The 27703-nt window shown below is 37.8% G+C and overlaps 2 protein-coding genes across 3 annotated transcripts in view; one reads left to right on the top strand and one right to left on the bottom strand.

Moving 5' to 3' along the window:
• Positions 1–13857, top strand: part of LOC306821416 (glypican-6-like) — a 128861-nt gene extending 115004 nt beyond the window's left edge. For both annotated transcript variants that reach the window (XM_079339813.1, XM_079339812.1), the window contains 3 exons: positions 6058–6188; positions 7272–7447; positions 8505–13857. In XM_079339813.1, the coding sequence (XP_079195939.1) occupies positions 6058–6188; positions 7272–7447; positions 8505–8722 (525 nt within the window). In that variant the 3' untranslated portion in view covers positions 8723–13857. The remainder of the gene's footprint in view (positions 1–6057; positions 6189–7271; positions 7448–8504) is intronic.
• Positions 13858–26205: 12348 nt separating this feature from the next.
• gpc5a (glypican 5a) overlaps positions 26206–27703 on the bottom strand; it is a 108404-nt gene continuing 106906 nt past the window's right edge. Inside the window, exon 9 of the mRNA XM_079339816.1 lies at positions 26206–27516. Within this exon, the coding sequence (XP_079195942.1) occupies positions 27359–27516 (158 nt within the window). The 3' untranslated portion in view covers positions 26206–27358. The remainder of the gene's footprint in view (positions 27517–27703) is intronic.

The following is a 27703-nucleotide window of genomic DNA, read 5'->3' as shown; positions in this document are numbered from 1 at the left end:
TCACCCTAACGACTATGTGTGTATGTATGTGTGTGTATTCTTGCGTGTGTGTGTATGTGTGTGGCTGTTTGTGTGCTTACATGTTTGCATTTATTTATGAACAAATGTTTGTTTACTGCCGTGCTTATGCTGAGCTCTTGACATTGTTCATGTGGACTGTATCCTTTGTTATTCTGACTGAACACTCTAATATTCTTGAATAAGCATCAAATGAATCATAAATGGATTTATTTACATATGTTTATATTAATTGGTTATCCCTCCGCCTTGTCTCCAGCTCCTCTGAAGTGTTTAAGTCAGCAGTAACTCTGTTTCCAGAGCAGACCAGATCAATTGCACAGCACTCTTTTTAGATTTTAAAGGTTAAGTAAAATAAGCTGGCACAGTCTGATCAGATCCATATTTTGTTGTCCGTGCCAGGGTGCTTTGGGCAATCGTGAATCAGAGCCACACCAGCGCTGTGTTAAAGCATTGGTGTGTCTGTGACAAGATTACCACATCAAATGTGTGGACAGTCTCCTGCAGTGGCATCCTGTTGGTGCTCGCCCTTTCATGTCCTGTTAAGACCCGAGGCCTCGCCGTATGTACGCTGCCAAATCCCCAGTGTAACTAGTACATGAGGGGGGTTGAGTGTGTCTGTGTGAGTGCATGTCCTTTATACATTTGATTTGACATGTTGTTAGGATTATCTCTCGTTTAATAACTATTACTGCAGTCCCAGTTACCAAGTAACAAGGGCTTCTACTTTAGCTTTGAATTTATATGTTTTTGAGGTTCTCAGAGTCATCATCTTGTTAAGTTTATTTTAGTCCTGAAGTAGCCAATAGAGCGCAGTAATCAAGGCATTAGCATGATTCCTGTCCAAATCACAACCAAAAGTTGTTTTACATTGTATGTCTCCTAGATGGCAGCTCATTCCAAAAGAAAATAGCATTTTCTTGTTGTTATTAGCCTGATAGTACTCCTTGTCAAAAATGCCCTTTTAGTAGCCATGGCTGTGCAATTTGACATATTATGGAAAACACTCTATATGGTTGGTTAGTCTACATAATTGTTGCCTATTATTAGCAGTGTTCCACCTAGGATAAAACAATTAGTCATTCTTTTAAACAGGATAAACTATAGAGGAAGGCAGGAGAAATTCTTAGAGGGTAAAAAAAAAGTCAGGCTGGGATTTTGGAAACGTAAGACAGCAGGAAATAAATGAGAAGCTATCGGTGAGAAACTAGGACTTTAAAAACACAAAAAGAAAACTGTCACACTTAGAAGAAATACAGAATTCTGCAATGGGATTATAACTCTATAAAAGGGATTATGACAGATTAACTTCTAATGTAAAGCCAGCATAAAAAGTCTAATAAAATAAATGGCTACAAAGAGGTGACTCCAATAAAATACGTAAATCTAGTGAAATGCTTTCAAAATAGTTAAGAGACATTATTCAGTGATGAGGATGATGCCGGTGGCTGGGACAGGGAAAAGGGAAAGGGGTGAGTAGTCATTATTGAATGTGAAAATGTTTGAATTAGATAACCAAAGTTCGAACTTTCTACTTACTGCCTTTTGTTAAAAACAGTAAAAGTGAGAATCTCAGCAAGAGTTAATTCAGAGAACAACAACTCAAAATTCAAAATTAGGCATGCTAAGACTGGATTACTTGTTATATGTCTTGTACATATTAGTCTTTAATTATTACTCATTTATATTTTTAATTGATTGTTCGAGTTTCATGTTTACATTATACAGAGAGAGCACTCCGAGAGCCTACCGGAGATAAAGTCCTTGTGTTTTGAACATAACTGGCCAATAAAGCTGATTTTTCTGACTTGTCAAATTTCCAGAAGGCTCTAGAAGCAGATTTGAGTTATACTTTGTGTGGTACTTCCTCTATTCAGTACTTATTTCATGAATGAAGATACAACAAGATAAAGGAATGTTGCTGTAAGATGAGTTTTACATTAACCACAGCACATAGTGTGTGAACATACAGACGACTTTGATTGACAGCTGATTTGAATGATAGTCTCTCTGCTTCCCAGGTAAATGCACACTGACTAAAATTCTGCAGAGAACAACTACAGCACAGTAAAGTACAATTTAAGTGTATTGCAAGGAGATATTATTAAAATGCGTACACATCCAATTGATTCTATTGTTAATATGCACAGCTAAGCCTGTGACCCTGAGCTCAGGGCAAATAAACCCTTGCCACACAAGTTTTAAATACTCCTCACATACAGACAAGTGGGCTGTAATCAACTGCAAACGCTTACAGCAGAGCCGCAAGACTCTTTTCAATTCTTAACAGTTCTTGGCACCTTAAAAATTTGAGTTTAAGGAACAGATTAAGCACTTTCTTTGTCTGAAAATAACCAGCAAACAATAGCTAGCAGGCTGACTACTAGTTAACATCCTACAGTAGTTTAAGAAGCATCTAACTTTATTGTCTGAGTGTAGCAACCTACATCACCCAAGATAGTTGTTGTGTTGTCGGTGTTGTTTGTACAAGAATTCATCCAAACCTGATTTTTCTAAAACTCAGTACCACAATTCAAACTCTTATCACTGCACTGCAATACTATGACTGGCAATCCATTATGCAATAACAGAAATGTACTTTTTTTGTTCAACTTAAAAAGATGATGACACATTAACACACTGTGCTGCTTTGAAAATCTGTACTAACACATTTGACGCAGCACTTGTGAAAAACTGTATGAACGCTGTTTTACTAATCGGGTGTTGACATGATTAAATGTATCTGTGCACTTTAAAATAAGCAGTACCTCTAACAAAGTGTAAACAATGTTAAAGGTGCATGTTATCATTCCCCTCTATTCAGAGATCTGCGAGAATTTGTTGCAGGAAAGTCTGATATGAAAACACGTGGTACTTTTTTTTTGCCTTGTTGTGATTGAGGTGGCTTGTAACAGATTCATAATTATAATCACAGTTTACAATCACAGTCCATTCAAGCAGCAGTAGGTAGGTACAGTTCAAAGATAAACATTAAGTGAAAGTCTGAATAAAAGTTAGAAGAAAAGGATAAAGTATGATTGATATGTAAATACAAATACTAAAGAGGCCTGAGATGAAAGGCGTCAACTTGTCTCCATCAGACACAAGATTGAGTTGAGCTAATTATTTAAAAAATAAAATGTTTATTATTTTAAGGGTGTGGTATTGGATGTGTGAGGTGTGCACATCCTTGAATGTTTGTTATATACGTCTGGATATTTAATTTATTTCTGCTTTCATCAAAGTACTTCACCTGTAACTGAACCCTGAGTAAACTTTTATTTCACTTGTTTGAATACGAAGGTTAACGTTAAAGGCAGGACAGGCAAGTTTACATAAAGCAACATATCATTGTTTTGACTCTGATTGCATTCAAACTGGATTTCTTTAGCAACTGAGCTGTAATGTTTAGCATAAAAGCAGTGAACTCTGCATTACAGAAGCTGTTTTTGAAAAATATGGGCATAAATTGTATGAGACATATTTTGCAGTCTTCGCTTTCAGAGCCTTGAAAAATGCAGCAGCAGAAATTGGTTGGAGTCCAAAACAATTTACAGAAAAAAATTGCAACACTTATGAAAGCAATAGAATTTCAAAGAGAAGGTCATGACCCATCAACAATAGTCTTTCTTGCCGAAATATATTTAAACACAGTCTCCCACTTTCACAGACAAACACACACAAAACCACAGTGAAAACGTCACTTGTCTAAGACAGGCTCAGTTTTCTGCTTCATTTCACAATAGAACATCTGGAAATTATGTTACTTTCATGTTTTAAGTTTTTTAGCGAAAAGTTGATACTTGGGCTTTTTTTGAAGAGCTCTATATTAAAAAAAGCAGTCTGAAAAAGGCAAATGAATCACATCTACATCTAGGAACAGATTATACACTGCTCCAAAAAATAAAGGGAACACTAAAATAACACATCCTAGATTTGAACGAGTGAAGTATTCTTATTAAAAATACTTTGTTCTTTACAATGAGGCTCAGTAGTGTGTGTGGCCTCCACATGCCTGTATGACCTCCCTACAACACCTGGGCATGTTCCTGATGAGGTGGCGGCTGGTCTCCTGAGGGATCTCCTCCCAGACCTGAACTAAAGCATCCGCCAACCCCTTCACAATCTGTGGTGCATTGTGGCGTTTGTGGATGCAGCGAGTCATGATGTCCCAGATGTGCTCAATTGGATTCAGGTCTGGGGGACGGGCGGGCCAGTCCAAAGCATCAATGCCTTCATCTTGCAGGGACTGCTGACACACTCCAGCCATATGAGGTCTAGTATTGTCTTACATTAGGAGAAACCCAGGGCCAACCACATCAGCATATGGTCTCACAAGGGGTCTCAGGAGCTCATCTCAGTACCTAATGGCAGTCAGGCTACCTCTAGCGAGCACATGGAGGCTGTGCAGCCCCCCCAAAGAAATGCAAAACGCACCATTACTGACCCACCGCCAAACCGGTCATTCTGGAGGATGTTGCAGGCAGCAGAACATTTTCCACGGCGTCTCCAGACTCTGTCACGTCTGTCACATGAACCTGCTTTTATCTGTGAAGAGTACAGGGCGCCAGTGGCGAATATGCCAATCTTGGTGTTCTCTGGCAAATGCCAAACGTCTTGCACGGTGTTGGGCTGTAAGCACAAAACCCACCTGTGGATGTCATACCACCCTCATGGAGTCTGTTTCTGACTGTTTGAGCAGACACGTGTGGCCTGCTGGAGGTCATTTTGCAGGGCTCTGGCAGTGCTCCTCCTGTTCCTCCTTGCTCAGAGGCAGAGGTAGCGGTCCTGCTGCTGGGTTGTTGCCCTCCTACGGCCTGCTCCACGTCTCCTGATGTACTCCTGATAGCACCTCCATGCTCTGGACACTACGCTGACAGACACAGCAAACCTTTCTGCCACAGCTCGCATTGATGTGCCATCCTGGATGAGCTGCACTACCTGAGCCACTTGTGTCGGTTGTAGACTCCGTCTCATGCTACCGCGAGAGTGAAAGCGAGCTAGCATTCAAAAGTGACCAAAACATCAGCCAGAAAGCATCGGAACTGAGAAGTGGTCTGGGTTTACCACCTGCAGAACCACTCCTTTATTGGGGGTGTCTTGCTAATTGCCTATAATTTCCACCTGTTGTCTATTCCATTTGCACAACAGCATGTGAAATTGATTGTCAATCAGTGCTTCCTAAGTGGACAGTTTGATTTCACAGTGTGATTGACTTGGAATTACATTGTGCTGTTTAAGTGTTCCCATTTTTTTTGAGCGGTGTATATTTTCTGCTATCCTGCAAGAGAAACTCTGAGATTTTAAGTACACGGTTCATACCTCAACACATTTTCATTCATTTTAGACAGGATTTGTGTTCTCTGTCTTTATCACTGTTACCAACAATATCGAACACAATGTGCTTCTGTACGTGCTAAGTCCTCCATCCGGCCTGTTCACGGGTCACACACTCAGACTCCTTGCTGAGTCCAGATGGAATCAGTCGGGGGTGACTGCTTGTACCAAGTTTCAAATTGGAAACTCCAAGTCTGTCTTGTGTGCATCACAGATGAACACAATATGGATGGAAGTGAACCAGAAGCACACAAAAAGGGAGGGGGAGAAGAACTCCAGGCGGTCCTTCAGTACTTTTCTCCTGGTGGAATAAATAAGAATAAGGAGTTGAGCAACTACACAAACTTTTGCTGCTGTATAAATGTTTAAAATCAGAATGTGTCACAGTTTGACATGGAGGCAGAACTATTGGGGCCTGTTGCATTCCTGTTTGTTTTACCTTTCTTAGTTCAAGATCATGTGTCACTGAGATATTTTACCTTTTTATAACCAAAATGTTCAATAAAACATTCAAAATATCATTTTGAATATTGTTTAGTAGTTGTTTAACTGAAAGTACTTCCACAGACTTCATATTAATTCTCAAAACTTTAAAGGTTGTGTCAATTTGTCAGAAAACTTACAAGTGGATCTCTTCTATGCCTTTGAATTACAAAATTATCATGCTGATGTATTTCTGTCCTCTGTTTTGGCCCATGGCAGGTGATAGACATCAAAGAGCAGCTGAAGAAGTCCAAACGGTTCTGGACCAACCTGCCAGATGACATCTGTGCCAAAGGCAAGCTCACCGAGTCTGATGAGGAGCAGTGCTGGAACAGCCACACGAAGGGCAGGTGAGGACTTCTGCTCCTCTTTTAAAACCACAGCGCTCTCAGGTTATCACATTTTCCCTTCCAAGGATTTAAATAACTACAGTCTGTTCCCGGATTAATTCTCTCACTGTAAGTACAATGGTTAGTGCTTATAGGAGGAACTTCTGTATAAGCTCTGAGGCCCTAATTCCCAGAGGACTGTGGAGTTTCCTGCCCCTCTTATCACCACTGCAGTGTGTAGATATGCAAGCCCAACAGTAGATTGGACACTGAGTTGTTTTCTCTGAGAGTGAACTAAAGACGCTGGCAGAGAAAATACCCGCTCACTCTAGCCCTCTCCAAGTATTAAAAAATCAGCAGATGGTGCTTTAAAAGAAATGTTATTTCTATTGTTTGTGCCAGCACCTTTTTTAACTATGGCTCTAAATCTGGAAGGTAAACTGATGCTTAGAGCTAATAAAATGTCAGCAAGAGCCAGGAAATGTTAGGAGTGTTATAAAAACCACGGATTCTCCTGTTACTTAACATAAATAATGCACACTCTATTTTGAATAAAACTCTGTTTTTGTTTTTTCGGTTTTGAAATGTCAAAATTAATTAGTTAGATTTCAAGACACAAGAGCTTCAACATAAAAAAAACAGGACAGCAATTGCTTCAGCAATTAATTCTATATTGTTTAGTTTTTTTATTAAATGGCAGTATAAATAAATCTAAACTTTGTGTTTAAAAAACAAATTATGTCCAGGGATTTAAAAAAAAAAGTACTCTGAACCATACACGCAGAGCGCTCCCACTAATCTGTCCAAACCTCTGTCTATATTGCGTGCTTTCCGTCCGTTACTCAGGATCAGGTAATATGTCTATGAGGTGCAGTGGATATGGCAAGGATAAAAATTCCTGATCAAAAGAATTGAATTAAGTGAACATAAAGACAATTGCCAGAAAATAAAAAGAAAAGTTTATTTTTGTAAAACAAAACTGCAATGTAATTGAGCTTATGTGGACATTGTTATCTACTAAACTCTACATTATGCAAAATATGCTTCATGAGATTCCACATGAAGATTTTCAGTGATTCAAGTTTTGTGTGCCATTGCGTCCAGATATTTCCCTGAGGTGGTGAAGGAGGGTCTAACTAATCAGCAGAACAACCCAGAGGTGGATGTGGATATCACCAGGCCAGACACACTGATACGACAACAGATTATGGCGCTTCGTGTTATGACCAACAAGCTGAAGAATGCCTACAACGGGAATGACATCTACTTCCAAGACTCCAGTAAGTTCCCCAATTCAAAGTTTTTTGGAAATGCAGGTGGAGCCAAATATAACAATACAATATTTTTTAAAACTTAAATGTAAAGATAAATGTTTCTCAAAGGATTTCTTGCACTGCCTACTGGTTTTGATTTCAAGCATACCTTTCAAAAACTAAAAAAAAACCAAAAAAAACCCAGCAGAGCAGGAATATAAACTGTTATTACTGAAATAAAATCTTGGTCGACATTTATACAGCAGCTCATCATACAGATCCCCAGAATGCATCAGTGTTGTACTGCCGAAAGAGTGCCTTTATTGGCAGAATAAATAGCTGTAGGAATGGTGACACGGACAATGATAGACAGCCACGACTGTGTTTTGGAAGATGTACAACTTAAACATTGCCAAGACAGAAACCATTCTTTTTTTCTTGAGTCTGTGGATCCCATTTAGCCAACAACTCAAAGGATTCTCGAACTAAATAATTACTGACACTTAATGTTGTGCCTCAAGTCAATTTTTGTTGCTGTCATGTTTGTTTTTCTGGTATGACTTGTATTTCCCCCCAGCATCAAAAACCCTGTATTGGAGCAACTAAAACTGATCCATACAGTAGGTTAATATCTCACAGAGGCAGACCAAAAAGACCATTGAAACCAATCCAAAAATATTGCCTGCTTACTACTATGAGGCAGATGTTGTTATATAATTGACCTAAAAAAGGGTTTGATTTTTATTTCGCCTTACAAAGCTAGCTAAACAACCTGACTTGTGTCTGTTTTTGCTGCTAAATGAGCTAGCGATCAAAGTTTGATTTGTGTTTACGTAGCAAAATTAGCTAGCAAGCAAAGTTTAATTTGTGTTTTCATTGCTTAGACTGCTAGCTAACCAAGTTTAATTTGTGTTTTTGTTGTTAGAGGAGCTAGTGTACACACATTTTATTATTATTTTGCTATAGGTTGAGGTAAAAGTGTAATATGCGTGTTATTGCTTTTTTAACTGTAATTATGTTTTTGTTGTGTTTTGTTCCTACAGCAGGTAGCTAACAAATTATGCATTTTGTTTTCTTGCGGCAGGTGATGAAGGTAGTAGTTCTGGCAGTGGCAGCGGCTGCACTGACGGCTGCACAACAGAGTTAGTTTATGTTGGAACAGAAGCTCCGGTGATTGGAGCTGACAGAAGCGATGAACGAGCAGCAGCAGCAGCCGCAGGAAAGTCGCTATCACGCGAACCCTCCCTACTGCTGGTGATGTTTGCTCTCACGCTTTGGGCAATGCAGACTCAATGGAGATAATACATACGTGTGGCCAGAAGAATGACTTTAATACTGTTGCAAACAGTATATTTAACAGCAAGTTGTACAGCTGTTCCCTCACTGGACATGTAGAACCTCCTGGAAACCTGTGGAGAACAGCCTACTGTGTGAGATGGTCGGACTGGAAGTGAGTGCAGTGCTGCATCCTGCTCGTCCCCCAAAGAATGCTTGGTGCCATCACTGAACCAGCTTTCATGTCTCTGAAAAAAATAAAATAAAATGTGATTTCTTTTTCTTATTAAATTAAAGTGGGATGTGGAGAACATGCTTCTCTTCTTGACAGTGAAAACCATCTGACCTGAAGTTTCAGACAAAAGGGGAATCTATTTTCCTCGGTATGATGAAGTTATGAAAATGATTTTACCCTTTTCATCTTGTCCCCCCATGAGAGAAGGAGACGGTCTTACAGTGTGCATGCATGGAAATGATGTTAACTGGGAAAATGTCTGGGTTTTTTGTGATTTTTTTTTTTTTTTTTTTATGGAGGCTACACAGTTTGGGATTGATCAGCACACGATTGTACAGCGCTAGCAGTTCAACTGGTTTTCCCCTTGGTTCTATCAGTGTGGCTTCAGGAAGCAGCTATTCTTGCAGCCACTTTAGTTGCACATTTGATTTTCTCTGAGTAAGTGCTAATGTAACGCACTGAGAGAAACGACTTTGCACAGATTATTTTTGTCGGCTTCATAAGTTTATAAAGCTATACCAGAAACATCCACCCCACAAAGAAAGAAGATCTATATTTTCTGATCATTTAACTGATTATATCGTGCTTTTAAAGAGTTACAGTGTGTTTTTCACTGGGAGGTAAACTGTAGGCCTAATGTGACTTTATTGGTTTAATCAATGACTACATTTTGTATTGTACATTATGTATTATTTGTTGTTGGTTTTTTTTGTTTTTTTTGTTATTTGATGACCTGTAAAATTATAAAACAAGAGCTTCTGCAATGACCCTAAGCCATTATAAAGCAAAGCCTGTTCATGATATTTAGTTACCTGATTTACTCTTTTAATTTTAACAGTTCAGATTTTTTTTTTCATTCCTCAGAGGACTCAGAGCATATAAGTGATATTAGCTTAATATTTTATGTTTTATTTATTTTCTTGACTCCCATGCATTTATTGTTTGTTTTTGGGGTGTTTTGTTGTCTTTGTTTGTGTATCACTTCATGGACACCATGTAATCCTAAAGTCCTGTGAGCTTGCACGGAGACACTCCTGTAACACGATTTGTGTGTTTACCTACTCAAATATCATCATGCAGTGATGGCCTAATGAAACTTGCCAGTTTGAACAGACCCACCACCCCTACAAGCTACAGGTGATATTTGTCGCTGTGTTTTCCTACAAAGTCAGCAATTCATGAAAGTAACAGCATTTCAAGGTCAGAGATTTCTACTGTTCTTGTAGAACTGAGGTGTCTATTCGTGACCTTCTTTATTCATTTCCTAAAGGCTTCTTTCTCCAACAGGATGCAGAAGCTTAGGGAGAAATAGCTAGCGCTCCACCAAAGCATCTCAAAGGATGTGACCTCTTGTGGCACAGAAAATGTCTCCAACATGTTACAGTTTACTGTAGAAACAAATACCTGTAGGACAAATGGTCACAGTTTCCCCAAAAAAGGGCAACAGAGGCAGTCATCCTTGGGCTGGGAAGTGCTTAGAGCATGTAATTTCATCAGCTCACAAGTACATGAATTGCTTTCATATAGCATATAAAGAGTCTCTTGTCTCAACAGGGGGTTTCCCCTTACCCACTAGTGTAATAAATGAACAGCTGCTGTGAGCATCTCAAAGAGACTGTGCTTTTCATGTAGCATACTAAAGCAAGCATCGATCACAAAATACTCCCTTTCCGTTCCAACTTGCGATGAGTGAGCATAGATCAGGTTGCACCAACTAAATGGAAAAATATCTGATGAGCTTAGGCTATAATAATAGTTGAGGGTGTATTTAAGCGTCTAAGGGCCCTTCAGATGAGCAAACGTACAGAAAGAACCCTACATGTTGCTTAAGTTTGCCCCAGCATTATGGATGTCGTCACAGGATTAATCTTGAGGAAAACCTTTCCTCAGTGAGTTTATATGACTCACAAGGGAGACGTAAAAGTACCACAGGAAGCTCCCACTTTAGAACAAATGGGAACTCATTTGACCTCAGATGCCTCACTCCCTGCTGAAACCACTTTAGCAGAAAGGGACTAAACAGCAGCCTCCCACCAAAGCTAGCATGACATAATAAACTATATGATGTGTGAACCTTAATTATTGACTGCAAATGACCTCTGAACAAAACTTTGGAGAAGAAAGTGCTAAACTTCTTAATACAATGTCCTTCCCAAAGTTGAATTTTCCAACTTACATGATTGTGACCTAATGATGGGAAAAAGCATAAAAAGGGGCGCAACCAGCCTTATCTGAGTATGTATCCCAGCATGCATGCAGTGGGTGATGGTGTCAGCTGCACTCGTAACAGTGCAACCAATGTAGAAATTATATTTCTACATTGGTTGCACTGTTATAATGCGCATCCCACTTTACAGATGTGAAAAAGATGTGAAATTAAAAGGTTTTTTTTACACCGAATGTTATGCTAATAACCTTAACGTACCCACATTCAAATATTTTAAAAAAATCTGTTATATTTTGATTAATACTTGCCAAAAGTTAATTATTGAGTGATAAGTTAACATGAGAATCACCTATACATAGAATTCAATATTGTAAAAGGGATATATTTCTATACAGTAGTAGTCTCTGTTCCCGTTTCCGTGTCTGTAAAATGGATGCTGGGTTAGAAAGCAATGAGCATTGTTAAGACCTGGGATAGTGACACACTCTGATTGGCTAAAGAAGTACATGCACATATCAATGCATGCTGCGATCAAAGTGTAAGTTAGCCTGTTAAACCCTTTAATAATCAACACTTGTGTATTTGTGAAAGACAGCTGAAAACAGGTTTACACTGTTTATGTCCCTTTAAAATCCCAATGTATTTAGATTATTCATCAGTGCTGTTGTGTTCACTATCAAGTCATGATCCCAACGGTCCAAGGTTCAACGGTTCCCAAAATGAACTTATCAACTTGGTCCAGTGTGTCAGAGATGCTAGTTCGACAGGAAAGTCTTCAGCAGTAACTTTTAATAATGAGCTAAATATTTGATAACACACTAATATGTGTCAGGCCTGACATACAGCAAGTTATTCCTTACCGTGCAGATTCTTTCGACCGATGGGGTTTATATATATATATATATATACATATCCAGGACTGACCTGGATATATATATGTTTTAAAAAAATTAACAGTTGCTTGTGTTTTCTAAGCTCTTTTATTTTGAGAGTAAGCACAGTGTTGTTTTGCTCCCTAAGACTGGATTTGATTGGGCAGTAAACAAGTTGGATTTAGGTTATGTGCTGCTTGGTAATTCTATAAATGAAATAAATGTATAATAAGAGCAGAAGAAGTACTAATTAGTCAGTAAATAAAATAACAATATATGGCTATAGTTAAAGGCATCCTTATGAATACAGTGGCTGGGTAATAAACACAATGTGAAGGCAGATATTTCTGAGTCTGAGAAATGAGGCGGACCACTCGCTGCAGTGTGTGTTCGATAATAGGGCAGAAAGTTAACTGTAGTGCTTCAGATACTGGCATTGTTTAAATGTTAGCACCACTGCCCTGCTCACTGAGGCTTTACTTCTCGATATTTAAAAGTTTAAGAACTGCTGCCATATAAAGGTTCATTGCACACCCATAAGCACCTCTATAACATCTGTACCAGGAAAAACAAGAGTCTTGGATGAGTGAGGATAAAGCAGTTCTAAACTGCTGCTCCCGAAATGCAGTCAAAAAGTGAATAAAGGAAAGACTGATTCAGAAGTAGGTCGAGTTTTTCCAGATATTTTGATTCAATTCAAACAAAAGTCCTTTCTCATTACAACCAGAGGAATGTTTGCTATTTCCCACTCCTTGGTGTATTTCTCTCTCTCTCTCTCTCTCTCTCTCCCTCTCCCTCTCCCTCTCCCTCTCCCTCTCCCTCTCCCTCTCCCTCTCCCTCCTCTCTCTCTCTCTCTCTCTCTCTCTCTCTCTCTCTCTCCTGACAAGCTGTGTTATCCCGATCAGACACACAGTATCACTGTCTGATTCACATCACTGCTTAACTTAATTTGTCTCTGAGCCATTTTGTGTACTTTTTTTGTCTTGTTCATTCTCCCTTAAATTTGAACCAAACCGAAACAGAAAGTAAACGTAGGTGGACTGAGGTTTTTTTTGCAGAATGTTTTGAACAAAATGTGTTATGCAAGGTCTTTTCCATTTTGGTGTTAATCGTTCGCTGCACTTTTTGCTAAAAACATATGCTGTGAGTGTGGTACTGTTGTGATTTGCAAACAGATAACAAAGGAGCACATTAGGATTTGTGGAGATGTCGATGCACGCTGTTTGAAGTGTTTTGGGGGAACTGATGTTGATGGTTGTACAAGCAGACATGCCTTACCATTTTTAAAAGACTTAACTGGATTGCTTATTTGGCTTTTGTTACACATTCTTGTATACAGAAAATAATACAAAGGTAATAATAAACATTTATTAAAAAAATATATTTGGTTGATTGTAGTTTTCTCAGTCTTGTCAGGGCTATCCTGTCTCCATTTAATTTCTGACATTCTATTTCAGCTCATCAAGAGTCTGCTTTAGGCTGGCTCCATGAGCCACAGAAGTCACATAAACACTATATTCATAAATGCGGGATTTTACAGACGAAATTAACCTGTTTAAAATCTGGTACAAAAAAACAAAATATGTCTGATTATTGGTATGTGGTTATTGTCCTTCATGAACAATGTGTGACATGCTTTGTCACGTAGCTGACCTGACTGACAGACGGGCACAGCTGTAACGGCTCCAGCTCTCAGCCTGTCGGTAGTTTGACAGAAAGTTGGGTTGAAACGGAATTTTCAGCACAGCGGCTTCTGTTGATGAGCCTCCAGAGCGCCCTCCAGTAACAGATTCATATTCCGTCCATCCTCCATTTATTCTTACAGTCTATGGATAAAACCACACTACCATTTTGACAAAGAAAAACGAAAAATGTATTTGATTTATTTGCAAGGTGAAGTCATCAAAAAAAGTTCTTCAGTGGGGGGGGGGGCTGAATTAACACTGTTTGAATAACAGACCGCTGCTGCTTCCCTTGAAAATAAAATTATGGACTGCATTGAATCCTTTGATAAAGTCTCTTTAAAGTCTGTTCCTTTTTTGTTAATCCTCCACCTTTTTCACCTGCTTTGTTTCATGTCATTTCTGTTCTTACCTGATCCACACAGAAAGAGACGTTCTTTCAAAGATTACTTTGAACTTTAAGAAAGTAACAAAAAAAATCTGAGTTATTTTTAGAGAGATATCAGCTCCTGGACTATAACATTCATAATATAATATTTTAATGAAGTGAATGAGCCACAACAAATAAAATGAATAGAACAATGTACAATGTATCATATCGTAATGACACTTTGCTCTGTTGGGATATAACTTCAATACCATATCAGTATTTCTTGCTATCTAATGTTCTTGTCAATATTAATTTAAAAATGATGGTAGATAATTACAGTTTCATCATCCATCCATCCATTTTTTTTAACATTATGCATAGATCACAGTATTTTGCAGCAGAGTAAGGATGCTCAGGACAAAGGTTAAAGACATCACCCAGTGAGGATTAAGTGAAAGAGAAACAGTTATGAAACAGTGTGCGTTTGTAAAGCACAATCGAAAGGAATGTTTTTATTGCCACCTACAATCTATCAGTTGTCTTGGCTCGTGACATGTTGTCAGTCACGAGGCAGCAGAACGTCTTAAACAGACAGAAGAAAAAAAAAAAACAATACATCTCTGTAACTCCACCGAACATCCATTTATTCATTTTCACATGACAGCAATGGGGACGAGATGAAACAGCTTCACATCTGAAGCAGAATTATTCAGTATGATTCCTTCTATCTGAACTATTATTCAAATGCTTCAATTATGGAAACGCAGTGTAAAAGGGCCGAGCTTGAGACGTAATAATAAAAGTTTATAGATCCTAAAGACAAAGCTGAGCATATTCTATGTTGATACACTTGATAATTTTGGATTGCTTTAGGCACAACCCCCTGTGACTGTTCAAGGGATTCATTTATAGTTACTGTAGAGCCGGAGGAATACAGGGTGAGTGATGTAACTGCAGCTGCATGATCTGATCTTCTGACAGTTTTTAAATAATTTAATAAGTGTTGTGCTTCTAAAAAAATTGTTTTGCTTTAAAAGAATATGAATAAATTTTGCACAACAATCAAATGAGGCTGAGAACTCTGCTGACTTAACTGATTATTTTGTAGCTGTTTTAACCAATGGAGGCCTGGAGTCCTGTTACCGTCTACCAGCAAAGGTTATCATTTCATTTTACACACTCTCACTCTCTTCTCTCATGTGTAGCCTGACACTGAGGCAAGGTCTACGTTTGTGTTCTTGTTTGATGAGCGGAATGATTATCTTTATTCCTATGTTAGGAACAGTCTAACTTTCCCACAAAAAAAGGAAATCTGTTAAAATAGAGCAAAAAGAAGTCATTTAAAAACAATGTTTTAGACCTCTTTAATTTATCAAATTGCTATTAAACATTTTGAAAGAGGATATAGAAACATTAAGTGGAAATGAGTTCTGTAAATTAAAACAAAAAGCTCCTGTTTTTTCTGACACCTTGAGGAGGAGTTGACATTCTACAGTCACAAATAAATTAAACACAGTGAGGGTTTTGTTCCTGATTCGGATGTTTTCAGTGGAAAAGCTTTCAAGTGTGAGTCATGCCTCCTCTGGGAACTGAGAAAGTTGCAGGTGTTGTGTTGAAGTCAGTTTCTCTGTCGATTATATTTACCTTCCACTTAACCTGCATCCAACCTTATCCTTAACTCCAACTGGCTATCTGTGCTAGTCCTTACCACAACCTCTTACACTGTAAGCCTCATATCTAAAAATGGAGTTGGGTGGCAAGGGAAGTCAGATTTTATGGGTTAAATAAATATACTTTGACACTTTTCAAGGGGAAACATATGTCCTGTGTCAGTGCCTCAATTCAAAGGAAAGTGCACATCTGTCTCAATCTTTTAAGTGTAGGATTAACTGTGATACAGTAACGTTTTTCATGCCATTAAGACAGTGTTACATTAATAAAGAAAGAGTTAATAGGCCGAGACAGGCGTCTGCAACAATTTTATTATTAGCTTAGCTTACAGTAGCATAAAGTCATGAACTTACAGGGAACAGGGAAGAATGTTTTTGAGTTCTGTTATCACTTTGAAGTCCCCTTAAAAAGAAGGGACATGATAGAGGATAATTTAATACATTTGAGGTTTGTGAGCTAGCTTGGCTGCTAGCTTTATTAGCTTACATCATGATGAAGTCAGTCTTTTCATCAAACCCCTGAGCAAGAACTAACAAGACCATTTAGGTTTCCTGAAATGAAAACCCTTAAATGCAAGCCTCATGAGCCCAGGCATGTTAAATGTTATCATGTCTTTAACAACAACATTAATTATGACCTAATGTTTTTATTTCAGTCATGTTTTAGAGCCATTTTTATATTGCACCCACTTAGCCATTGCAATGAAGCTAGTTCAATTAAAGCAGTGTAATATCAAAGAAAAAAAAATCTTTACTTAGTGTCAGAAAAAACAGGATCACTTGTAAAATTGTATGTGCATTGCAAAAAGAGATGCACATTAACTACTCAAAATTGAGGCAACAGATTGCACACATTATTAAATCTAACTTTGTTAAAATGTTAGTTTAATTGAAGAGTTAACTAAAATCAGTTGATAAAGAATAACCTGTTTAAATTGAGTAGATTCAAATAAAGCACACAAACAAATTAACTAATAACAAATTAACTCATAACTATTAATTAATATAAACAAAAATATTAAGTAGATGTCACGGTAAAGAGCTGGCAGCAGAGACGCCACAAATATATCATGCATTTGTCTTGATCTGGATAAAAGATGTCAACCAGTCGAGGGATGATAGTGGCAATAATGATGATACCCCTCTGATTTTTTCAGACGACTTCCACTAAACCCACCTGCCTCCCACACGCACGACGGAGGGCTGGTGTAAATACCAGATGTGCTCAGGTATCCAGATCGGCTCGGGGTCCTGTGCCGGAAATTTGATGTTACTTCAACTTATCACAGTTTAGGCACTATAGATAATAAATGAACTAAATTCAGCATTTTAAAGATTTATAATATCAGTGCAACTAAGAATACAACTTCATTATTCTGTAGGCTACACACAACTGCCTAAAATTTGCTTTAATGTGATATACAAAATTAGCAATACAAACTTATAAACGATTGAAATGAAGTTAGTGTTATTTGTGAGGGCAATGTCAACATGAATGCTGCTACTGTCAAATTGAAACAACAACAACAACAACAAATAAACAAACTGATGCAAAAAAGATTCCCAAAGATTCCAGGTCATAAGGTTTTGAGTAGTAAACAGACTTAGCTTAGAGTCTGCTTTAATCTATGGACGAGCTTTGTCGCTTTCAATATCGGAACATATGGGCGAATACAAACAATTTTTGCAATAATACTGCACATTTTGTTATTAAAAACACAGATGTAATAAAGGCAGATATTTTGAAAAAAAAAAAAAAACATAAAAAAACCTATACAAATATTTAGTACTTTTATTTTACTAGTTTTTTTTTAAGAGTTTAGATTTTATGCCCAGTTGGAAAAGTGTGTATTCACTTGTGCTTGTGAACACACACTTTTACAACTGGGCATAATATCTAAACTCTTAAAAAGAAACTAGTAAAATAAATTGTCTAAACATACCTCTTGAATCATTGTGAGATTGCAACAGTTTACAAAACACTGAATAAACACTAGTTTGAAAGATTCATTTTATATTTTTCAAAATATATAGCTTAAAAAAAGGCTTTTAAAATATTTAATACAAACAAACATTTAAAGACATTTAGCTTGTTTGTTTTTAGCTGTGCAAAAATCACTTTCAATTTAAAAATATATAGCCTAAAATGTGTTTTTTTTTTAACAGTGTAAGAAAATGCTTTTAAAATATGTATAAACATTGACAAATATTTTAAAAGTTTAGAGCAAAAAAAATGTGCCTTTTCTCTGTCTTTCATTTCAAACTCCTGTTTCCATGATTGCCAAATGGTAAGCAATGCCAACACCACCATGCTGGTCTTTCCAAGGAAGCATTTATACTGAATACATTTTATCAGATATATTAAGTTAAATGTACATGACTACAGATGACTACATTTATTGGAGTGTAATACAAGAGCACTGCAACAAAACCTTTTTAAAAATCATGACATTAAACCAACAAAAAGCTTCAGGAAAAAAAGCTCTAACAATGGGACCGATGCCTTTTAACTGTCCTTCAAAACTCATAAAACTCAGCGGTGCCTCTGAAAGTAGGGTGGTGACTGTAAATATTAAGGTCTGAGGACATTGTTAATGGATTCTCTGATGACACATTTCATCCAAGCGCTGATTGTAATTGCTTTTTACATGACAAGTAATAGTGCAAGGGCTTTGGAGACAGCGAAAAATCCCTTGAAAATAGAGACCTATGAAATTAAACCTTGGTTTTCAATTTTCACTCCCACAAGGGTTGAGCAATTAAATGGATTTAACCCAGTGCGGCATAAAAAGACATAAATAAGTTTCAAAGCGAATCTCGTGTATCATTATCCCCATCATTGGATTCATTAAAAGTTCGGTTTTGTTATACTTCATTCTTCAACAAATAAGACCAGATGCTGATGTTTTCCCTCCCACTCTTTGTGTGTTTACACTTCATCTTGAAACCAACAGAGCAGGTTCAATACACAAACACACTCCCTTGGTTCCTGTGATATTGATATGACCTTGGTCTGCAGTGTTTATTGCCTCTGAAGGGTTCATTTGATGCCTTTAATTCAGAATGATCTGAACATTTTTAAAATTAGTTAAAAAAAAAAAAAGTAGCCTATTGGTTGTGCACAGCTTCGTAGGATTACATGTTAAAAGACTCTTTTTGAATATTTATTCACCAGTACCCTAACCCCTTTTGCGTTTGTGCTTCTTTTGCAAAACGTTTTATTCAGATAAATTCTCCCTCTATCTCTTTGCCTCTGTCTCGCTGCTGTCTTTCTCTCTCCGGAATTAGGATAAAGAGTGAATTACACAGCAGAACAGTCCTGGATAGCAGAGACAGAGATTACCCTCCCTGATCTTTCTACAGACAAGAAATAGTTCAGTGCAAAACCCTCCCTGAGGGCTTTGCCACCTCAGTACTGAAAGACTTCGTATTAGCATGCATCAGAGAGGAGAAAAAAAACGGTGTTATCCCTTTTGACCCACCACTTGACTAAAGGAATAGAGGGATCCAGTGAGGCAATGTGGGGGATGCTCGGCCTGTCACCAAGCTGATCTGCACTCTCAGAAAAGAAACTGGTTTCTGCACACAGAATGACAGGTTGTTATTGCTCCAATGCTAGCATGTACATTTAGCATTACACGCAACAATAAATGTAAAAAAAAAGGATATATCAACCTTGCAAGATGAAGAAGATACATTCAAACACCCGTTTATTTTCAGGCACACTTCATGTTCATAATCTTCTGTGAGTGTTTTGTTTTTGTTGGGTTTTTTTGCACTTATGTTCTATGGAAAAATGGGCTTATTTGCACCACGTTCTGGATAAAGTCATCGTTGTAGAAAAGAAAAATACCACACGCTTTCTACCATCTGTAACACAGTCATCAAGTTTGCTTTGATGGCACATCATGTTCAAACACTCATCCAAAACAATGAAATTACAAACTGACTTACCTGTTTAAGCTCCTGCTTCTCTGACTATAAGAAGCATGAATACTGAGTGTGTCTGTGTCAGAAATGGTAGGTTTTTGTTTGTTTGTTTGTTTTTTTACTTTATATTTTCAGGTTGGTCCCTTTTGAGATTAGAGCTTGTTTTTTAAAGGGAGACCTGAAGTGGTAGGGCCTGGAAGCAGCAGGGGGGTATGTCAGACCCCCTCCCACCCTCCTTTAGCTCAGGGAACCAGGAGATGAGAAAGCAGGTGGGAGATGGATAGATGGTGATATCTGTACATCAGAGGAGAACTATCAGGAATATATTCAAGCATGACTTATGTGATCTGAAAATGTGAAATACAGTAATGCAAGTCTACGAGTCTGGCAAATAGGTCAGTGGACACAGAGCTGGTGTTGGTAGTGGCAGCCATGCTTGTGATAAGTAGGTCAAAGCACGAAAGAATTGAAGATGGTAACGCCTAGCTGTTGTTTGGATAAAAATGTTCGAGGATTTGAAGAACAGCAACAAAGGCTATTCATCATAAGATTAATGAAACAAGTTTTAATCATGTTAAGGTTCCATCTAATGTGAACTTGCCCAGTGTTTCTAAATTGTAAGCTAATTATCTTTAAGTTGAGATTTAAACTGTAGGTCAGTAGGACACGGAACTCTACTACAAAGAAAAAAGAATAACACAGATCTAATCTGAAGCTTCTGATAATACTGGAGACAAAAATACAAAAGCATTCAGTGAATTATGTCAGGGGCTTTTTATAATTAGAAAATTGATGAAGGTATCGATTTTGAGATTTTTAGCATATAAACAAAGGCAGAGATTAATTACATCTCCTCCTCCTCCTCCTCCTCCTTCTGCAAGACTCTCCTGCACATGGGATGATTCACATTTCAAGGATTAGCAACAGCATGTCTTGACATTTCACCGTGCACCAAAATGAGTCCTCTGTTGTGTGCTGAACGCTCTGAAATATCTATTGCATTGTGTTGCCAGCTGACCCTCCGTGAGCAGACATGAGGATAAAGACATCGAAGATAAAGAGGACAACAATCCTCTCTGCAGGCTTTAACACCTCAGGAAGGCATCTGATGCTGTTTGTCACAACCTTTTTGCTCTGAAGTTAAGAAAAGGTGAAAACCAACGGCCTGGTTTCATTTATCAGCCCAATGGAGAACAACATTGTTTAAATACACCTATTTGAGGAGCTTCCAGTCTTGTTACCATTTGAGATTTGACACAATTTTCATTTATTTGTACCCTTTTTCTCCAGTTTAGTTTTCTTCTGTCATCTGCTGCTGTTTCTCCTCCCCTTTAACTGTCCTAGATTCCTCTTTTTTTTTTTACCAAACAGCAGATTCCCCCAGTCATCGCAGCAGTACATCAGATTACATTTTCATAAATTTGAGACTCCTGCGCACATTTTTCAAGCTTATTTCTGGTCACTTATCCTCACACCTGATCCCAGTTCTCGGCTCACGGAGGATACATTTAACACTCCAGGCTTATGTTCCTGCAAGACTGCCAAATTTAGATTTCAGGTCAAATTGGCAGACACCTATGACTGATACTGCTGCAGATGATGAATCTAAAACCATATCAGGTTTAAATCATATTCATTATTTCAGTTATATGTAAGCTTTTATATAATTTCTTCATATTGTCTAAATAAACGACATTAATGGACTTATGTAGAGATCTGAAAAGTAGAGATTTAATATGAGAGCTAAAACAATTTAAATGTTGCAATAGAGAGTGGAGGAAAGTCAGCGTGATGGAAAAAGAAGATGAGTAGAGAGAAAAGCCAGGGAGGGAATGGATGAGAGGATTTATTGTGAAACCTGTGCTGTAGTTCTGTCTGATAATCTGGGAGCAGTGGGTGGCTAGACAGCGGGAAACACTATATTGATGGGACTGTTTACTTCATTCTCAGAGGGAAAAAAAGGCTTGAACACAGAAAACAAGAGAGTGAGAAGGCACAGGCTGCTCTCTCCAGGTGGTGGTATGTGTGCGTGTCCCATTGTGCTTCATCTTCAGCTTGCCATTAATATCTGAAAACACACATCAAGACATGTTAAAAGTACCTGTGGGGCTGCAGGGAGCCTCAGCTTGGTGTTCATGACGCTGACTATTCTCTTTCTGTCTGAAAGTGGAAAATGAAATATATGAATAATAGAGATGATACAGTGCAGTCATGAATAAATGCAGGTTCCTAACCTTACTGTTGGATCAAAGCTGTGAATACTCTCCAAAATCTTCCGGACCATCCATAATCTCTCTCTTTTACACCGAACGGGTCAACAGCAGCACTTGACTTGAGCTACATTTGTTGGCATCAGTACTAACTACCATGTAACAATCAACGTGACTGTATATCTGTTTAGATATAAGAGTATAAATATGTGTGTTAGGTCTGGTAAGGGATGTCACAAAAAGTTCACAGTGAAACAAGAACCTTAGAACCACCAGACAACTCAGGGATGCACAAGACAATGAGAGAACTGCACACAGGGATCAACAGAGCAAAGATTCAATGAGATTCAATCCTGCACTTTTCTTAAGCACATCTTCTATAGAAGAGAAGATCCCCGGAGTTGGGAGGATCCATCCTTTGGTGGCCATGAATGTTAAGGAGATTCATTGAAATATTACAGTCAGGAAAATGGAGTGGATCAACAACCCTACTGACTTATTCTGATAAATGGGGAGCTATAGCAAGCCACGTAAAATAACTGTTTAGAAAGTCATTAAGCATCATGTATTACAAGTTTATGTTAATTCTATTTAAACATTGCCAAGTACAAAAGGACTTGTCAGCCTATTACAACTTGTTCAGGGAATGCAGGGTTACAACAGTAATAAGCTTCCCTGAGTTTGAAAAGACCTCACTCATTTTTCACAACAATTGATCTCCTTGACTCATTGAAAGTCACGTCCTGTGTGCAGAGTTAAGCTTCTGAAAACAACGGCTTTACCATGAACAACTTTAAGAATGATACAAAGCCCTGTCTGCATCTGCACTCTGATGATTAAAGCTCCCATCTAAGTTGAGGCTAAACGTTAGCGCTTGTCAAGGTCACAGTAATAATTTCTGAGTGAAACAGAAACCTCAACGGGAATATGAAATTAATCTCTGTATACGTTCGAGCAGCGCTCAGCACTATTCTCCTTAGAAGGTCCCAGGAGCCGCTCTTTAGTGTGCAGAGATAAAAGACTCCAAAGACAACGGTCCACACTAACTCGGGCTTTACATCTGAGTCATTCTGAAGAAACCAAAAGTGTTGTAATTGGACAAAGTCCTGCTCAAAGAAACTTTCTGCAGACAGCTATTAAAAACCTCACCAAAATGTCTTTTTTAAATGAGGAGTTGGTTCAAATCACCACTCATTTCTCTGTCTCTGTGCCTGAACTGTTGTATTACTGTCCATGTTTCAAAACTTCCAATTATCAGTAATGTTAAAGGCCCAGCAGAGAAGGAATACAGAGAATAATTGTACTTTCGGTGCCTGTCCAAAATGATGAAACTAGGGAAATCATTTATATTGTTGTGTTTTACTTTGATATGAGAGCATGTCGTGATTCTATGGGTCAACCCTGGATAGTCTTGAGAAGCTTTTGGTAACAAAATCAATATAAGGCCTGATTTGAATTTTTATATTGTGTCTTTAAACATTTCTATTTCCAACAACTTCATTGGTGTTTTATTGGGTCTAGTTTAAGGTTAAGTGTTGTGGTTTGGGATTTTAAAAAGGCATTTCTTTCCATTCAGAGTCACAGTACTAATACTAAAGTTCAGATGAAGACGAGATCTTGCGAAAATGCAGGCCTTCGCTTTTCTATTCCTTTTGTAACATGGGTCGTTATTTTTGAGGTTATGGCCCCTTTTAATGGCAGTCCCATGTTCAGTGGAGAAAGATCCAACTAAATTGTATGGTTGACACCTTTGTGAGGCAAACAAGCAACATTTGACTGTCTTTGTCTCTCTCTCTGTCTCTCTTTCTGTGTGGCACAGATCAGTTCATGTTCAGCAGCTCCAAGAGAAGGACTTACAGATATCTTCCTCACCAGTGTGAGTGTGTCAGCTCACTGGCTGTCGATTACTGTGAGGACAGGCCTGTTCTCACTCTCACCTTTTGGTTATTAAAAGGTGACATCAAAATTGAAAGTGTGAATTGAAGGCCCAGAACAGCAGAGTAAAGGACAAAATTATATGTTGGTTTGGATTCTGGCACATTACTGATTCATTTAATGACCACTGAAAGAATCATTTCAAACGTGATAAAAAATGATTGTATAGTCTTTATTTTACATTATTTTATTAGAAAATGATGAACATGTCATCTAGTTTATATTAAAGAATGGACAGAACATAAATATACAGCATTCTCTGGATGAATATTTTATATTTTGTCTCTTGAAATTAAATGTGGTTGTGGTCAAGACTCACGTGTTCAAAGTAAAAGCAGTTCATTTCTTTTAAAATCACAAGAAACCTTCATATTAGGTCTCTAAGAAAGGCCTGGGAAAACCTGGGGATCCCCAAGAAGGGAAATGGGATGCAATTTCGTTACAGTCAAGTGAACTACTCTCACTGCAAGTCTGACCAGAAGGAAGCATGAAAAAGGATGGATTACGACGGAAGGCCTCAGAATACAGCAGGAAGACAAGCAAAGATAAGTTTGGTGACTTCATGAAGTTATTGCAAGTCTGCTATCAACAGACAATTAAGTACAACCACCTTTTGTTGTCGCTTCTTTAACTCGAGATATTAGAACATCAAGATATTGCTATAAAACAGGATGTGTATGACAAATAAAATCCATATACTTGGCAGTTGCTTTGGTAAGTACTTGTTAAAATGTATATAATTTAAGGGTGCCAGTGAAAACTCTCATTGATTTAATGGATAGTCCATCTGATTATTTTAGTCTGTCTAACTAGCTTCACTTACTTTGGGATTTATTTACAACATTTCTAAATCTTTTACAACCTTTTCCTTGCAATGTCTGACCTTTTCAGTGATGCAGGAGTTGCGTTCTAAAATCTCAACAGTTACTTTGGTGAAGAGAGCATTAAAAACTGGTTGAACCTGCCAAGCAAGCCATGTCTAAACAAAACAAAACAAAACAAAACCAGAAGAAGGTTATCATCAGAAGCTGTTTTCCCTTTGAAGACTGCTGGAGAAATCAAAATCCTGCAAGAAGAATAGTAGCGTGGCTGCATTATTACAGACATTTCATTTTGTAATAAATCATCCACTGTATATGCAGACATTCAAGACCTAAAATATCCATCTGACACGTTGCAAAGCCTGCAGGATGACACCTGTCTTGATGTATGTGCACACCACTGACACCAGCACCATCATCGTGAGCGTCTGGCCTCTTCCTCTGGATAACTCACAACATCTCAGAATAATTATCACGGTATGATATCAAATAAATGCTTTCCTATAAGTACAGCTGAACCAGAATAACCTGACATTCATATTTATCCTCAAGGCAACTTTGTCTCTATGCCTGTAATGTAGTTAGAAACTGAACATTATTCTCTAATTATGGTCATTAACAACACTTGCTTAAATGATAATAGCACTGACTTTGATGTTGCCAACCTGTAATGTAATTACTTTGTTTTTAACAGGAGTAGCGTTGGCTTGTAAGAGAATTAAACAACTGTACTAAGGTTGTTAAGCAGTGACTCTCGCTGGGTTGAAATGTTAGCTGATTTAATTTAAAAGAAAATGATCCTATATCATCATAATAAACCTTGAAACTTTGGTCAGAAATGCTTTGAGTTACTGAAGGGCTTCAGATGCTTAAACAGCCTTGAGTGTAAATGATGATAAAAGCTGATCCTAGTATATTAAAAGAGGAAAAGACTGATGGCAAAACATTACCATGCATGCTTTAGACTAGACTGAGGAAGATTACATGCTTTTAATATATGATCAGAGAGTGTAGGAAATCACACACTGCCAGAGGAGATTGTTCCTACGACCTGAAAATAAAAAGCTGCTTTGGCCATAATTAATATTTCATCATTGTTTACATGGTAATATTTTGACATTAGAAGCTTTTGTATTTTCTTTCTTTGTTTCTGTGATTCAAACACAAATTGAATTGAAGTGAAATCTGGGTGTAAAGAGTATCATTTAAGCCTTCTCTTTGCTTTAAACAAGCAGTTTCTTATATATGGAAGCCCAAAGCAAACATGCTTCCACACATTTCATTTGATCTATTTTGCTGTGATAGCAGGTCATTTTAGTTTTGTTTTTCTTCAGATCTCAACTCATTCATGTTCTTAAGGTAACAACACTGGTTTCTTGGAAAAATCATTAAAAAGCAAAACAAGAGGCAGGTCACTGTGATAGACCAGGCAGAAACATGGCAGGCAGCCATTGATCCTAGTGAAGTAAATTAAGTCTATTTATATATTTTTCTTGTGCTGGTGGGCACACTTTGGAAACATAGATACTGATAATAATAATAATAGATAATAAAACCCCCCCAAAAAAACAAACGGGATTTACTCATCATCATGGAGACACGGAATCATGTCTCCATGATGACAAGTAATTATTACTTAGAACGTCCGTATCTAGTTTACCCCATTAATCTAATATTTAGCAACAAATAATCTATTAGTGAGAGATGCTTGACATACTTGAACCATTTTTTTTCCTGCTAAAAAGTCAGACAGTAAAACTAACCAGGTATTTCCTCTGCAGTGGCTGCAGGGGCTATCAGCTCTGTCCAGGCCTATGAAGGAAGAGCAGGATTGACTTTAAAAGATGATGATAAACTCCTGAGGAAATTAATTTATTTCTAAAGAAGAAAGGAATATGACTTCTCTCACCGGCCTCCCATTTCCACCTACCCACTCCTCTCCTTTCACAATTTCTCCCAGCAGCAGCATTACATGTCAATTTGAAATTGAAATGTAATAATTAAACGGACTCTGGACAGCATTGCAGCATTTTATATTAAGGGAGACTTGTGTTCTTGTTTCTCCTAAAACAGTGTATTGAGACATACAGTACACTTTACATTTACTTTAGGTTTGACACAATAATCTCAAACTGAAGCACTTTGGCATAAATATTTTTCTATAAAAAAAACAAAAAAAACCCCAGTATGTACTAATAGACAGAGGCTATTTCTGCCCTCATTTTAAAATAACCAACCAACTGAATGTTAGCGTGTAAAAATACTGAAACTGTATGAAGTGAAGATGATGCCCTCTTGCATTTTTTAAATCTATCACGAAAGGTACCTCTGGATAATTGAACTTGTTTCACTGCAGTTTTAAAAAGTTCTTAATGTCTCTTGCAGGTTAGATTACAGTGTCATAGCATATGCAGAGGAATGTTAATGCGTTTTTAAATCTACAAGTTGCATAATTAAAAGTACATCTATATAAATTAATACCAGGCTTTTACTTAAACTTGACATCAGCTGTTATAAATAAGTAATTTTTAGTGTTGAGAAATGCCATGTTAACAATAAAAAAGAATATTTGCAAAGCTGTTTTGTGTAAGCCACAGTGTCCGGTAATTTCCACACAATAGCCAGTGTTCACTCCTGCTGTGTCCTTCACTGTTTCTAAGTGCAGCTCCATTAAACACAGGATCTTGTTCCATCCACTGGCCCTTTTAATCTCTGGATTAATAGGCTTGATATCAAGTCTTGAAAGTTTCTTGCTGCTGAAAGGGCAGCTGTTACAAGGCCAGGAGCATATGTAAACATGGCAATATCAAGACCCAGATGGCTCCTGTCAGTCCAAGGCTCCTGGATCTGCCCTCCGTTTCTGAGTCCTCTGCAGGCGGATAATGATGATGATGATGTTGTCTGTGATCACCGGCCACATCTGGACTTACTGAGGAGAGAGCAGAAACCAAGGGGTCAGTCAGAAGGATGCTCATAATCAACATTACTTAATGAGAGCTGTTTACAATGATAACTTGAAGGACAAGTGAAATATTCTACTTTCCATTAATGTAATTTTCGATTAAAACAACTTTCTCATTACTTTCCACCTTTCCGTCCCTGTGCATAGCAGTCAG

This window comes from Symphodus melops (genome assembly GCF_947650265.1).
Source record: "Symphodus melops genome assembly, chromosome: 3".
Taxonomy (NCBI): Eukaryota; Metazoa; Chordata; class Actinopteri; order Labriformes; family Labridae; genus Symphodus; species Symphodus melops.
This window is presented reverse-complemented; position numbering and strand designations above follow the sequence as displayed.